Raw genomic sequence first — 15,283 nt, forward strand, 5'->3', positions numbered from 1 at the left:
CCCACATTTAAAAGTAAGGTGCAGTCGCATTTTATGTGAGGATGTGTTCTTGAAGACCTCACATAATTTAGGGCAAATTTTGAAACACATAAATGATTCTTGCTTCATTTTTTTGGGATTTGTAATATTCTGAAATGTGCACATAAAATGAGATTTTATTCTATTTTTTATATCACACTATTTCAAATTCACATAAAATGCAACTGCACTGTATTTTACTGTCATAAATGTTATACATTATGATGTATAAATGTTATAAATGCTATGAATGACAGAAGAAGGTAAATTTGTCCTTGTGCTTAATTAAACACTACCCCATGAAGGCATAGGAGGGAGTAGATGCATAGGTAAATTCTGTGACTTTATCCCTGGATGGAGGTGAAAGGTCAGCTTCACCCCCTTGTCACTTTACCACCAGAAAAGTGCCCCTATTATGCACTAGATAGGAGGCTGTCTGAACATGCTGAATAAAAGAATCTCTGTTCCTGCCAAGAATTGAACATCAGTTTTACAGTTGTCCAGCTCATGGCCTAGTTACTATACTGACTCAGCTACAAATTTCCCCTGTACACCAAGAATGTGGGGCACGTGGTAGTGTAGTTGGTTGAGGCACTATGCTACAAGCCGGAAGGTCCCGGGTTCAAGTCCCTATGAGGCTATTGGATTTTTTCAATTGACCTAATCCTTCCGGCCACACTATGGCCCTGGGGTCGACTCAGTCTCTAACAGAAATGAGTACCAGGAATTAATTAAATAATTTTCCTGGGGAGTAAAGCGCGGCCAGTGCGTAAGGCTGACAACCTTACCACCATTTTTGAGCCGACTGCCTAGATAATGTGGGACCCTCAATGTTTCACAACCCATGGGACTTCACGGCCTGTTATAGGGATAGCTTTACTTTTTTTTTTTTACACCAAGAATGTGTTTATTAAGAGGAGGGAATTTAGTTTGGATTTGGTTGTTTAACCCTTTGACGTGGTCATTTAAATTCCGCGGCCGCGGCTCCTGCGGTAATATATTCAGCCGGGCATTTAAATATTGCTCGAAAATGATTTATTCATCATTGTTCTTAAATTATATGAGATAGGATCATGAAACTTTCAATAAAATGATCTTAAAAGGTGGTTTTATAACCTTGCCTTATAATATGAGCGCCCGTTATCTCGGCAATGGAAGCAGTTGGTTTAGAATTTGAGCAGTGTANCAAGCTTCAAGATTACAGTCTTCTGGGATGTGGCACTCTGTAATCTAATAAATATGTATTGATAATATTATAGAAGGATTCTGCTATCTCCATCTTCAGGGCAGAAGACTGAAGGCAGCAGGTTCCTCCAAAACACTGGTACATATCTACTAACCTACACAGTGTCACACTGCAGAAGACCACAATTTTACTAACAGGTTTTCTCTTAAGTTCATGTATTGGGAAAGGGATATTAAAACACATTATTTTCTTCTAATCATCTTTGTTATAGCCATTCTTACTACAGACATGGTACTGTCAAGTACTCTGGCACAAAAACAATTACTTCAGCATCATATGTATATTATATTTTTGCAGTCAACTAACATGTTCATCTTTTAACACTACTATAATCACATCATTCTATGAACCACCACTCACCAGAACTAAGAGAATACTGTCAAGGTACAATCAAATCATGTGATCTTGGATACTGACATTTGCAGGCACATAACAGTATTTATATAAACAAACACAGAAATGTACTTTCTATGGTACTTAAACCCCCAATTCACACATAAAATAAAATTACACGAAAGGGGGGCAGGGGAGAAGAAATGAATTACATACAAAATGTACACAAGTTCAAACCCTTGTAGTACAGATGAGATGGAGGAAAATTCTATGATCTATGTCTTTTGCTTTTAATGACGAATTAGTGGAATGTTAATTAAAACACACAATATCTGTGACAAAACATGAAATTTACAATAATGCCTGAAGGAGCAGGCACACAAGAATAGTTCTGAACATCCAAATTGCAGCTGTATAATACACACAGTGGTATTGTCTCAAACTGGATACTTAATGATTAATGTACAATTTATACATCAAATTAACAATGTACAATTTATACTCCCATGACATGCTGAAGAACATGTTAAGAGATCATATGAACTTTATCATATGTTATTATGTTCAAAAACTGAGTATTGTATACAGATTTGATTTAATTCTGCATCCTAACACCTTGAGTACAATCAACTAAATATTAACACATTGGTACCAGAAACTGTAACATAACAGCATACAGTGTGACATGGTGACTAAAGGCCAGAACAGTGGAACAAATAGATGCATCCATTTCCAGGTAATGGTGAGGTAAACGCACTTCCACGGTAGTCAAGTCGCATTGTTAGCAGCCTATATATAACAATCACTGTATCTATTTATTTAACTATTCCAGCTTCCGGCTGTCATGTCACAATATTTAAACACACCCCACTACTTGGAACGATAACATTATTTTTTTGCTAAGTTCACTTTTCAATCATTTTTTGCATTGATACATGCAACCAATAGGGTTACCATTAGCTGTACTAAATTCTAGATACCTTGATGATGCTCAAGTTTTTAAGCAACAGACGATACTGAATTACCAGAAAAAAATTAATTCTATTGTGTTAGTCTTCGCAAAATAGCTAGGATACAAGGATTGGGCAAGTGTCATATTAAATTCATTTTGACCTTATGTTAAAAAGAAAACGTGACTCATTCTATTTATCCGTTCTTCAAACTACAGCTGTCATAATTACAAAATAGGTCATTAATTTTTTAAACATTTATGTAATGTGGGATTCAACACAGAACAGGTTACATAGGTGTGTTTAGGCATGTATTGGAAAATACCAAAAGAGGAAGAGCTAGAAAGAAGGAAATAAAAGGGATGGCCATCATATGGCCCTTACACTGCAATGCTCTTTGATCTGATGTGAATCAGATTTTAACACTATAAGGAGATGTATTTTCCCATGTAATCTGAAGTGTCCTTCAAAGAAAGAACTGTCCTCATTTACAATGTCAGGAAATAACACATTTCTATGTAAGTTTCACTTAAACTTCTGCTATCTTAATGTTGATAATTCAATGTTGCTTCATTGGATAGCAAACCGAATCAAATTCTTTTTGTTATTCATTTAAAAATAAAGCAGATACTATTCTTCAAGTAAATAAAGTTTATATTTTCTAAATTTACTAATTGTACAGAATTCACTGAATGTCAGAAACCTATTTTCCTGGTATATTAATTTAGGAGCTCAGAAGAACTTTTCCAACTGATGCATATTTTATTCACATACCCGGATCTGTGTAATAACTGAGCATCAAAAAATGGCATCAAGAATCAATCCTCAAGGGGTTAAAAACAGCACTGAGTTCACCTGCAAGTTTCTTTGTAACTGAAATATTTACATATAATACTTGGAGACAATGGCTTTACACATCTGTTTATGACCTTGGTCTAATGTCATTGCCATTACCCTCACTGTAAATCTGATAAAATATGTACCCAATTTACAATAATCAGAACAACAATGAATTTTCAAAAACCACTGATCTAAAGCTAAGAGCAACCTGATGTAACAGGAAGGGCTGTATGCAACTAAGTTTCAGAAATGTACTGTGCCCATAAAATGTCTACTTTGAAGAAGTATGCCTGGAGTCTCTTGGGTAAAATTCTGCCAATGTGGCTGCTGGGATTCGTTTCAACATTTCTTTGGGGAAGATTCGAAGCAGCTGCCAACCAATGTCTAATGATTCAAACACTGTGCGATTTTCGTAGTTACCTGTAACAATAATTATGTTTGTTATCTGATATCCTTCTTTAAACATTTACATGGAGACTAAAACCATTCCTTTCAGACAATGTATAACATGAACACAAGTTGAGAGGCTATGAATCCCTGTCCAGACATTTCCAAAATTACTGGAGTGATTCTATTAAATTTTGGTATGGAAGGTCTACACAAAGTAGTCAATCAAATTTTATTTTAGTCTACATCTGTCCAGTATAAAGTATATTTTATAAGATGCTCAAATCAAACCATCCAATTTCTCAAAAATGGATCACTGTATAAAAAACTGTATGAATGGAAAAATTTAATGTTCACTGATACGTGGGTTTCCTCCTTCCAACGTTAAATGTCAAGTTACATCAATACTCTGAGTTATGTTTCTTCTGTATCATGACTTCCTTTGTTTAGTCTATAAACATTTTGTTGCCTACAGAAAATTCAACTGTTCTGTTCCTAGCAATGAGATCTCTTGCACCATTTTAATCTTTGTGCAGTGCTCAGATAAGTTATCTCAAGGAGATACAAAGAATGAATAATGTAATTTGACAAGCCAGAAAGAAATAATTTAAGATTACCTTGAGAAATGAAATTCTTCTCAAACTTTGCAAGGAATTCAAGATATAACAAGTCATCAGGTGTGAGGGCTTCTTCTCCAACTACGGCCTTCATGGCCTGCACGTCCTTTCCAATGGCATAACATGCATACTGCACAAACACAAGTCAACATTTATAGGTACAGCACATGTATACATATGAGATTCAAAATTACACAGGTAAAAAAGGTATAGTTGTCCCTGTGCTTAAATAATTAAGCACTACGCCATGAAGGTGTATGGCGAGTGGCTGTATAGATCCACGTTTTCTTGACCTTGGAGCTAGGTGGAGGTGAGTTGTCAGCTTCATGCCCTGGCTGCTTTTCCTCCAAGGAAAGAACATCCAGTACCCATTGGATAGGATGCTGGGTGGGCCCAGAACAGGTCTGGATAACACTGAGAAAATTCTTGCCCCTAACAGGACTCTTAACTCCTACCCCTTGGTCATCCAGCTCATAGCCAGTCGCTATACTGACTGTGCCATCCTGGCTCCTCGAAATAACATTCGCGTGTATATCATGATGTCAGCCAGTTCTTCTGAAATATTGCACACGTAACTATATGGTGTGATAACCTAGAACAGTGCTTGCTAAACCTTTGTCAGACAGTGTTCCCCTTAATTCTTTTTTCTATAAGATGAGGGCCAGGTATAACTGATGCCAAAGTCGGGTACCGGGTCGCGGTCCTGTGGTTAGGAAACACTGACCTAGAAAATCACAGTATGAATCTTCACTGGTGTGAAAAACCCTAATCTTACATATGGATAATGTATGTAATTTTCATGGCAAATTTATCCCCCTTACATCACTGTCTGCCAAAGGTATTCAGTTAAGATAAATGCTTACCAGTTGGTTGGATACATCAGCGTGATCTTTACGTGTCATGCCTTCGCCAATAGCAGACTTCATCAAACGACTGAGGGATGGCAGTACATTTACTGGTGGGTAAATCTGTCTGTTGTGAAGCTGACGGTCAACATAGATCTGTCCCTCTGTGATGTAGCCCGTCAGATCAGGGATGGGATGTGTGATATCTAGTTAAACAGACAAGAAAATCAAATGTGAATGCAAACCATGAAAATCCATTGCAAATCAGTACAAAGATGTGAAGGGTGGGTAAGTAGGGGTCCATTAAAAACGTGCAGTTCATTTTCTCATGCTCTCTTGTTACAGGCAATTAAGCACTAGATGAATGGGGAAAGAGAAGTAAAACACATTATCTTCAGCACTAGATGCAGACGGCTGGAAATCTTCATGCTCTGAGCATTTTACTGCCAAGAAAATGTTACTGGCAGCTACCTGAGGAGAGGCTGAGTGTCTCCAGTGCTGGTCTGAATGTGTTAGAATTCTAAAACCTGCTAGATGGTAGGAGATAGGGGAAATCCATTTTGGAGACTTTTGTAAGTAATATTACTATACTAATGATTGGACTTGGATCTTTGTCACAATTCCTGACTTTAATCCTATACCACCAGACCCCCTACACTCTACACAGAGAACTATTTCCCTGCAGGGATCACAGAATTATATTTTCTCTTATCCGTTATTTTCACTGCAAACGTAAAATCTGTAAATCCTAAAAGTATTCTAAATGAGAAGGGAGTAATAAGCAGGGTGCTGCTTGCCACAAGGCACCTATGTATAACGCTGAAAAATATGAACAGCTGTTAACGACAACACAGCAAATTGATATTTACCATCATTAGGCATGGTAAGAATGGGGATCTGTGTGATGGATCCATTACGTCCTTCCACACGCCCAGCACGTTCATAGATGGTGGCCAAATCTGTGTACATGTAACCAGGGAAACCACGTCGACCTGGTACTTCTTCTCTTGCAGCTGACACCTGCAGAATATCTACAGTTAAATTCTCTCACAACAAATTCATGAAGATAAAACTGAATCTGTTGAAAATTTGTATCAAATCCCTGCATCTCTGTCTTTTTAAAAATAATGGATACTAATCCATAAATACTGTAAAATCTGAGGCCCAAAATAAACCTCATACCTAGTAGCACTTGATATATCTACAACTATCACACACATTGGCAACAGAACCTCTTACTTGTCCTCTATATGAAGAGGTGCTACAGAAGTGGTAATGAAGATAAAAATCTCTAACCCTGCAGTGATTAAAACTCCTGTCATCCAGCATGTGGTCAGCTGTTTTACTGAGTAAGATATCCCAAACCCCTGAGTACAATTCATAATCACACAAACCCATATCTCATCTCAATTTGAATTCCTACATCCTTCTGAAGTTTTTTAAGTTGGTCTTCAACAGATCTTGGGGGCATCACTTTGCAGCTCTAAACACCTAAGTCCATTTAACTAAGTTCCTTTCCATGCCTTTACTGACAAACACAGATAATCAGAATTAATAAGAAAAGGTAAAGCTGTCCCTTTAACAGGACATGAAGACCCACAGGTGTGTGAGATTCCCACATCTTCTAGACAGCTGTCTCACAGATGGAAGTAAGGTTGTCAGCCTTATGTGCCAGCACCCTTTCCCCCAAGGAAAATTCCTGGTATACATTTCTCTTAGAGGCTTAGTCAACCCTGGGGCGATTGTGCAGCTAGAAGAATTAGGTCAACTGAAATATCCAATGACCTCATTGGGATTTCATCCCACGACCTTCTGGCTTGTAGCATAGTGCCTCAACCAACTACACTACCGTGTGCCCCTAATCAATATTAAATATACTGAATAGCTAACTCACTTCACGCAAAGCCTCGGCATAGGAACTCATGTCTGTGAGAATGACCAGCACGTGTTTCTCACACTGATATGCCAAGAATTCTGCAGCAGTCAGGGCCAGACGAGGAGTGATGATTCGTTCAATGGTGGGATCATTGGCCAAATTCAGAAACAAGCACACGTTCTCCATGGAGCCATTTTCCTGTAATTGAAAACATACAATAAATACTGCAGTACTCTGAAGATCAGCCCATCCCACTTGCTGCTTCTGACATGACAGTAATTCACAAAATAAGTTACAATTCCTTATTAATCCACATATCTGAGTGATTTAACAAGTTAGGAAATGTACACATGGCACTGGTGCATATGTAGTTATGAGATGACTAAGCATAGAAATTCCTTGTTTTCTCAAAAACCATAAAACTTGTGGAAAATATGTACTGGGGTAAAATGTATGCTTCCTTTTTTCTCTAGAGATTTTGACCAAAACATTTTTTGCTTTTATACATATGCAGCAAATTATGCACAAGTTTCATCCTGATTTAAGAATAAACTTGTGGAAGTCTTTGTGTAAAGTGTCTATTATTGTTTTCTGTTCATTGCAACCATGCCAGAACCTGAGGTGCACAAGATAGCACAAACTACACAAACATTCTTGTACTAAATCATTCTGTTTTGTCACTACCAACCTCAGACATGTTACAATAACCAAATTTATATTCATCCAGACTGGAGTAGCCAACTATAGGTCATTTCTCATTAACCTTCATATGCACATTACTTAAGACTTATCCACTTTGGCATGGCTATAGTCTTAGCTCAGTATTTCTACTCTTAGATGTCATCTAGACAGGACATAATGGAACTTCTGAGTCCATGGTATTTTGAGAAATTCGGGCGATAACACAGTAAATATCCACCCATAACAATAATTTAAACAAATTATAGGAACATTCTGATCAGAACAAAATAATACAACAGTGATCCTCTACATGAAGAGAACTGCCAATAAATTGCAGTCATGAAGGTAGTTGAAGAATAATTACCTTCTGGGATATAATGCTATTCAGTCTGTTGAAAGTCAACATGGCATTATATCCCAGAAGACATACTGAGGGGTGGAAGTATAGGCCCATGCATTCTTAACCCTGGCACTAAATGGAAGTGAGTGATTGGCTTCACACACTGGTCACTTCAGCCCTGATGAAAGAGCACCCCTGCTCCCAGTACCCATCTGACAGGAAACTGGGTAGGTACTAGAGCTGGTTCAGACATTATACAGACGAGGAAAACTCTTGCCCCCACTGGGAATCAAACCACAATTCCATGGTTTCCTAGCCCATAGCCTAGTCACCATACCACATGAGATATCCAAGCTGCAAGATTAAAATGTACAAAATAATCTGTCAAACCAACATGGGCAGCATTCTGTTTCAGGACTACAATGATCTAATTCCTCTACATTTTGTCCACAGCCAGTAGTTCTTATTGTATCCATTCTTAGTGACAAAAATTAACATTTTTATTAATATATACATGCATGTTCAACTTCTCACAGAGCCAAGAAGTGTACATTATACCTCAAAATCTTGTTTGAAAAACCTGGCAGTCTCCATGTTGACTCCCATAGCAGCAAATACAATGGCGAAGTTATCTTCATGGTCATCTAGGACTGATTTTCCAGGCAGCTTCACGAGACCAGCCTGACGACAGATCTGAGCTGCAATCTGCAAATACAGAATCATGGACTTACATGACACATAAAGTAAAATGAACTGCAGTATCTTCACTCTCTGTATCACTGACTCTCAATGTTTTCCGATTCATGGACCAGAAAAAGTATCTGTGGTCTGTCAAAGGACAAACAACAAATACATCTTGCATTCTGCAGTAGAAAAAAATTTACAAATGTAATTATTATTATCAGGACATCTGTGTTCATTTACAATGTAATAATTACCACTCTTAAATGGTATTAAAACTGAAATGATCTTATAATTACCTACACTGAATATTCACAATTCACAATCATGCATGCTGACATGTGAAATAATATAAGCTGTAAACACAACTGCCTTCCATGGTTCTGGAATTTTTAACATGCCTCAGCCACTCCATTTCTAAGGGCTGCAGTACCTCATCCTTGTCCTTAGCACCTTAGCACTTAACTGACATATAGTCTGTTTGCCCAGAAAAGGTTGATTGTGGATATGAAACTTTCTTCATAAAAAATATTATTAATAAAACATACATAAAAAAGTAATGCTATCCCTGTTAACAGGCTGTGGAGGCCCACAGGGCTGTAAGCCGTTGAGGCTTCCACATTTTCTAGACAACTGGCTCACAGATTGGGGTAAGGTTGTCAGTCTTTTGTGCCGGCTACCCTTTTTGAGAGTTCTTTTGTTGTTGCCTCACGTTGAGCATCACTTTTAGCAGAGCTTTAGTCAGTTTCGTTGATAACGAAGTTGGGCATCGTTATGTCTGGGAACCATGTTGAAGTATTTGTAATATGGAAAGGACGATGTCCTAGGTTTGAGCGTTGAGAGTCTGTCTCGGAGCTTAACGGGCCTTGCTTGATGAGAAGGGATCACACACACAGTGAAGAAGTCTTCAAACCACCACAAAACACTGGTAGTTGATGCATTTGATTTATTCAACACACTACACTTTTCTTTTACAACAGCAGTTCTACAACCGCTACTATACTTTAACACACGTTGTATATACAGTTGCATGGCCACCAACACTAGGTAGCGACGGACAGTCTTCCAGCCTAATTGACGAGCGTTAATTCTCCAATACTTGTGTGTGTCTGTGTCTGCTTGTGTCTCTACTCTCTGGTCATCTGGGAATCAACCCCTTTAAATACCGTGTGATGATGTAATGTCCTGGAATCTTCCCGAACTCTCTTGATGTTTTGCTGCATGACATAATGCTGTAGAAATTTCCAGATCCTTCTTTTAATTGTTTCTCTAATCGAGAGCATTCTGGAAGCTTCCTTTAATTAGGCTAACAGTGGGATGAGTAATCAGCATACCACACCAACTATTAAAGAACTTTCTAGTAGCCTTTTATCTACATATTGCTCATTGTGATTTCTTAGAACAGTTAATGCAAGACTGGGCATAAGTTACATTTAGTATAAAATTGGTACTGTAACAAATATCGTTGTACATGAATCGGGTCGGTAGGTAACTGATCGGTTACACCTTTAACACCAGGAAGATTCCTGGTACTCATATGTGTTAGAGACTGGGTTGACCCTGGGGCCATAGTGCGGCTGGAAGGATTAGGTCAATTAAAAAATCTGGTCAACTCATTGAGAATCGTGAGCTTCCAGCTTGTAGCATAGTGCTTCAAATCCCCATAAAAATAACATATATATGAAATATTAATATTTATTGAACAAATAATATACATATGTAAATTCTGAGATTTCCATTGCAGTGATTGCTCAGATTGTGGTTTTCTGGGTTGAGAAACCACGTACTTTTGTATGTGAATACTGATGTTACAGGTGAACATGCTGTCTCCGTCTTCGGGAAGTAAAGTGAAGCGGAGGCAGACTATTCCTCTGTAACAACAGTATCCACCTATGAAACTAAGCAGTGCTGCAGCCAAGGAGACCACAATCTGAAATAGTATGTAAGTAAATGTTTCATTATATATACAAAAAAAGTGACTCTGAGTAGGCTCAGATGAGCTAGTCTGTGGAAAACACTGATGGCACAAGTTGTCTAAATACATTTGGAAACATGTCAAGCAAAGCGTGGGTGGATGACACGTTATAAAATTGTGTGATATTTATATATTGAAAAAGTAAGCACCTCATTATGTGGCAAACCAGCAGCAGAGAAGATTGGAATCTTTTGACCTCTAGCAATGGAATTCATCACATCAATAGCAGAAATTCCTGTCTGGATCATTTCCTCAGGGTAAATACGAGACCATGGATTAATTGGCTGCCCTGAAAGTAAAACATTTCAACAGATGATACTTCCACACTTTAATGCAGAAGCCTGTCTCAGTGAGATTATGAACAAACAGAACGTCACATCCAGATTACTGTCAAAAGATAGAAAACAGCTTTTACAAACTAATCATAATTCCTAAACTAAATCATATACCTGAATTACTCAACTACTACAATCCATAAATAATGAACTTTAAATCTTCCAGTACTACAGGGCTGGAGTAACAGATTATTGTCTGCTACCTTGCATGCACAAGCTCTACCCCACTCTTACATTAGTTGTCCAAAACAAATGGAGGTTACTTTCTGAACAGCCTTTGTAACATCATCGCCGTTAACTCCTGACTTACTACCATTATTGACAAATTTTCATTTTGAAATATATTATTGGTTGCCTATATAGCAAAGCTGTCCCTGCCCTTAATTAATTAAACATATCATGAAGATGTATGGAGCAGTTGATGTTTGGATCTGCACATTCTGAAACTCAGCACAGCTTGGCTGCTTTATCCCTGGAAATTAGGCCCTACAACATAGTCAGGAAGATGGTTTGGCTTCAGGTCAGTCTGGACACTGTGATGAGAAAAATCTCTTGAGCCTACTGGGAATCAAACCCCGATTCCTCAGCCATTCAGCCCACAGCCCATCACTATATTGAGCTATTCAGGCTCCTGGTACTCTATAATGTGTTATGTGTCTATTCTGACGTGTATCATAAGAGGTTTATGTAATACTGCTCTTCTCTGAAAAGCACATTCAACTATCAAACTGCAGTACTTACCCTGGATATCTAAGTAGGCCTCTGCTAAGATTGGAGGTCCCTTGTCAATAGGTTTACCGCTGCCATTGAACACTCTCCCCAGCATGTCTTCAGATACAGGTGTTCGCAAGATATCACCCGTAAATTCACATAGGGTGTTTTTCGCATCTATTCCTGATGTGCCTTCAAATACCTGAAAATACATTTCATGGTCTAAAAATGATTATCTATTAATATGAACAATAACCACTCAGATCTAAAAGGTTCTGACAATGGTGCATTACATTCATAATTACTGAGTTTCTGGATTTTATCCATCATCTGGTACTCTGAAAGAAACTGGGTCTGTTTCTATTCTCAGATGAAGGGGTGTGGAGCAGCCTACTTTGCTGCTTACATTGCAAGGCATTAATCTCAATCACTCTTTAATTCTGACACAGATTGTCTAAACCACTTCTGATGGCATATCATGTCTTTAGCAAACAACCATGTGTGTTCAATGAGACCTCTGATATAGCAATTTCAGACCCAATTATATGACGAAAACAGAATTTCATAAGAGTTCTATCTTCTGGGATATAATGCTGTGTAGTCCACTGAAAGTCAAAGAACATGTTGGAGTAACACCAGTGTGAGAACTTCCCATCCTACAGAGTCCAGTAATTGTATAATGGTGTAATGATCTGATGATCATGCACCCTCAAAGATGTATTAAACACAGTTTAAGTAGGGCTGTTTTATGACTGTTTTGCTTCTCACACATAAAGTGGGCTTGTCCAAAGATGAAAAATATTTATCCCTGTAAGGTAAAAAAAATAAGTAAAGCTATTCCTGTAACAGGCTGTGAAGGCCCATAGGGTTGTGAGATGTTGAGGGTCCCACACTATCTAGACAATCGGCTCAAAGATGGTGGTAAGGTTGTCAGCCTTACGCGCGCTCTGCTTTACTCCCTAGGAAAATTTAGTTAATTCCTGGTACTCATTTCTGTTAGAGGCTGAGTAAACCCCATGGCCTAGTGCGGCTGGAAGGATTAGGTCAACTGAAAAAATCCAATGACCTCATCGGGACTTGAACCTGCGACCTTCTGGCTTGTAGCACAGCCCCTCAACCACTACGCTACTGCGTACCCCATTTATCCCTGAAGCTAGAGTAACAAAGAAATATACTGATCGTGGAAAGCTCAGAGTTTTTTCAAATTAACTTACACAAACTGCCATCTACTCAGCAATTTTCACATGAACACAATAATTGTACAAACTCAGACTACTGATAGAACTTGTTCAGGGACCAGCTGTGACAATTCAGGGTAGAATTAAAACATTTTAGAGGTCTTCTCAGTCTGATGGCAAAGGCACAGGTACCTATCTACACATCATAGTTCTACCTTGAATTGATGTGGGTGGTCATCCAAGAAGACTTCTTAAATTTCAGTCACTGTAAATGCTTCAATTATTACAAAACTCAAGTTAGTCTGGAACTTACCTGAACAACTGCCTTTGACCCACTGACTTCCAGAACCTGACCTGATCGAACAGTTCCATCTGCAAGGTGAAGCTGCACAATCTCAGCATACTTGGGAAATTTCACTTCATCCAAAATTACCAGTGGTCCATTAACACCGGAAACGGTTTTGTATGCTGAAAATTATAACCACTGAATCAACAAGAGTGAGAAAATGCACCTTTGAGGGGTGTTTCATTTATGTATGTCTGTCTGTGGTCTGTATATAACCAGTGCATTGTAAATTAAGCAGATATCAGGCAGATGGAATAGCAATAGCAGGAGCTCGATGATGCAGACTTCATATGCAGCACTACTGTACTGGCAATTTTCTTGAAATCAGTGACCTTTTAAAATATATGAGATAACATCTGGTTCCTTGTAAATTTTATCCAGAGCATTACTTTTTATGAATATTTAGCAAGATATATTTAAAATCATGTATTTAGGCTGATAAGTATGTTGGTCCTTCAAGCAGCTTAAACTCATACACTCATTTGTATGAGTATCATAAAAGTGCTTAACACCAAGTTCCATCAAAGTCTAACAGTTCTTTTATCTATTCATGATTTATTTAATGAGATGACAACTTAGTAACACAGTATGTGACAGGACATTTGTGAACATTTAATTGGAAAAGGATATGAAAGGAAGCAGTTGGGGCCCAAATAAAGGTAGTATTCCAGCATTTACATGGAGATACTGAGGAAATATACCATAAAGTAATCTAATTGTGAAACTTCATGAATACAAAGCAAGGAAGGTAACCATAATTCGCTTGGTGGAATGTTGCACAAGTAGACTGGAGAATAAGGCATGAGGCTGGAACACTAAGTGGCATGTTATAAAATTTTATCCTGTGCAGAGAAGAATGAGCAAAAAAATAATGACAAAGGATTGTTAGAATAGCATGATATAATTATGAGGGGACGGCAACGCCCTAGGTGACCAACTGAAAGATGAATGATTTGCACACTGGATATATCAGGCAGAATAGAATGACGACGAGAAGGTGGACAAAAAAATTGAGAATTTTACTATTCCTGGCATTGCACAGCCGATCATAGCGGCAGCACAGTATAGCATGAACTGTCTTTGAGCACTCGAACGCTGGGATCGTGGGTTCGAGTCCCACTCAAGGCATGGATGTTTGTGTTTACTCTGTTTGTTGTCATTCTGTGTAGGTTGCGGCCTTGCATCTGGCTGATTCCCCATCAAAGGAGTCCTACCGACTGTCTAAGATTAAGAAATGAAATTAAAAAAAAGTTTCACGGATGCCCTGTGCTTCAAGTTGGAGCAACAAGGATAGATATGTCGTTGCACAAAATACCGACAATCTTAAACCAATTTCCCATAAAATATACAATGTTTCACTTCCTTGATCAGGGAAAGTGTAGATAAATACTTCATAAAAACAGGAAACTTAACCATAAGATTTTATAACTTGACCTCTTTTCAAACACTAAGCACTTGACTTGCTCTACAGAGAAGTTCAGTCATTACAACATTATCCATATATAAATCATAAAATATTTTAGCTGCACTTACTGATTCGTGGCTGCGATACGAAATCCCTGGTAACGGCCAAAACATGTTCTTTTGTGGCTTGTTTCAAACCCCGACCTGTATTCGACAACATTTTCCTCAGTCGTCGATTCACGTGCAATCACGTGATGATAACTAGATAGTTAAAGTTCGAGCACGAACCACGGATTAGCAATATACTTCAATGTACGCCATTTTCATTCTAAACATTGCCAAGGTGTCTGTATTTATTAGTTTCTGCGGGATACTATTAATGAAGTTTCGAAATCATCAATTTATTTTACACTTAGCTAAGGTATAAAAATTGATGATTGCCACGAATCATAGTTAGTTAACGACTGTTAAGGAAGAGCTCAGAAGCAAGGATTACTCAGCTCAATCGATCCAATTTAAC

At 38.1% G+C, this 15,283-nt stretch overlaps 1 protein-coding gene across 1 annotated transcript; it reads right to left on the bottom strand.

Annotated features, from left to right (window-relative positions):
* Window positions 1–1,467: 1,467 nt before the first annotated feature.
* On the bottom strand, window positions 1,468–15,028 carry LOC111861361 (V-type proton ATPase subunit B). Its single transcript, XM_023845856.2, has 10 exons — window positions 14,893–15,028; window positions 13,327–13,481; window positions 11,866–12,037; window positions 10,939–11,078; window positions 8,692–8,838; window positions 7,131–7,310; window positions 6,106–6,256; window positions 5,255–5,442; window positions 4,392–4,521; window positions 1,468–3,807 (listed from the first exon to the last, which is right to left on the bottom strand). Exons 1-10 carry the CDS (start codon window positions 14,981–14,983, stop codon window positions 3,659–3,661), a joined length of 1,503 nt encoding a protein of 500 aa, XP_023701624.1. The 5' UTR covers window positions 14,984–15,028; the 3' UTR covers window positions 1,468–3,658.
* Window positions 15,029–15,283: the final 255 nt, after the last annotated feature.

The sequence above is a fragment of the Cryptotermes secundus genome, unplaced genomic scaffold (genome assembly GCF_002891405.2).
Source record: "Cryptotermes secundus unplaced genomic scaffold, Csec_1.0 scaffold289, whole genome shotgun sequence".
In the NCBI taxonomy this organism is placed as follows: Eukaryota; Metazoa; Arthropoda; class Insecta; order Blattodea; family Kalotermitidae; genus Cryptotermes; species Cryptotermes secundus.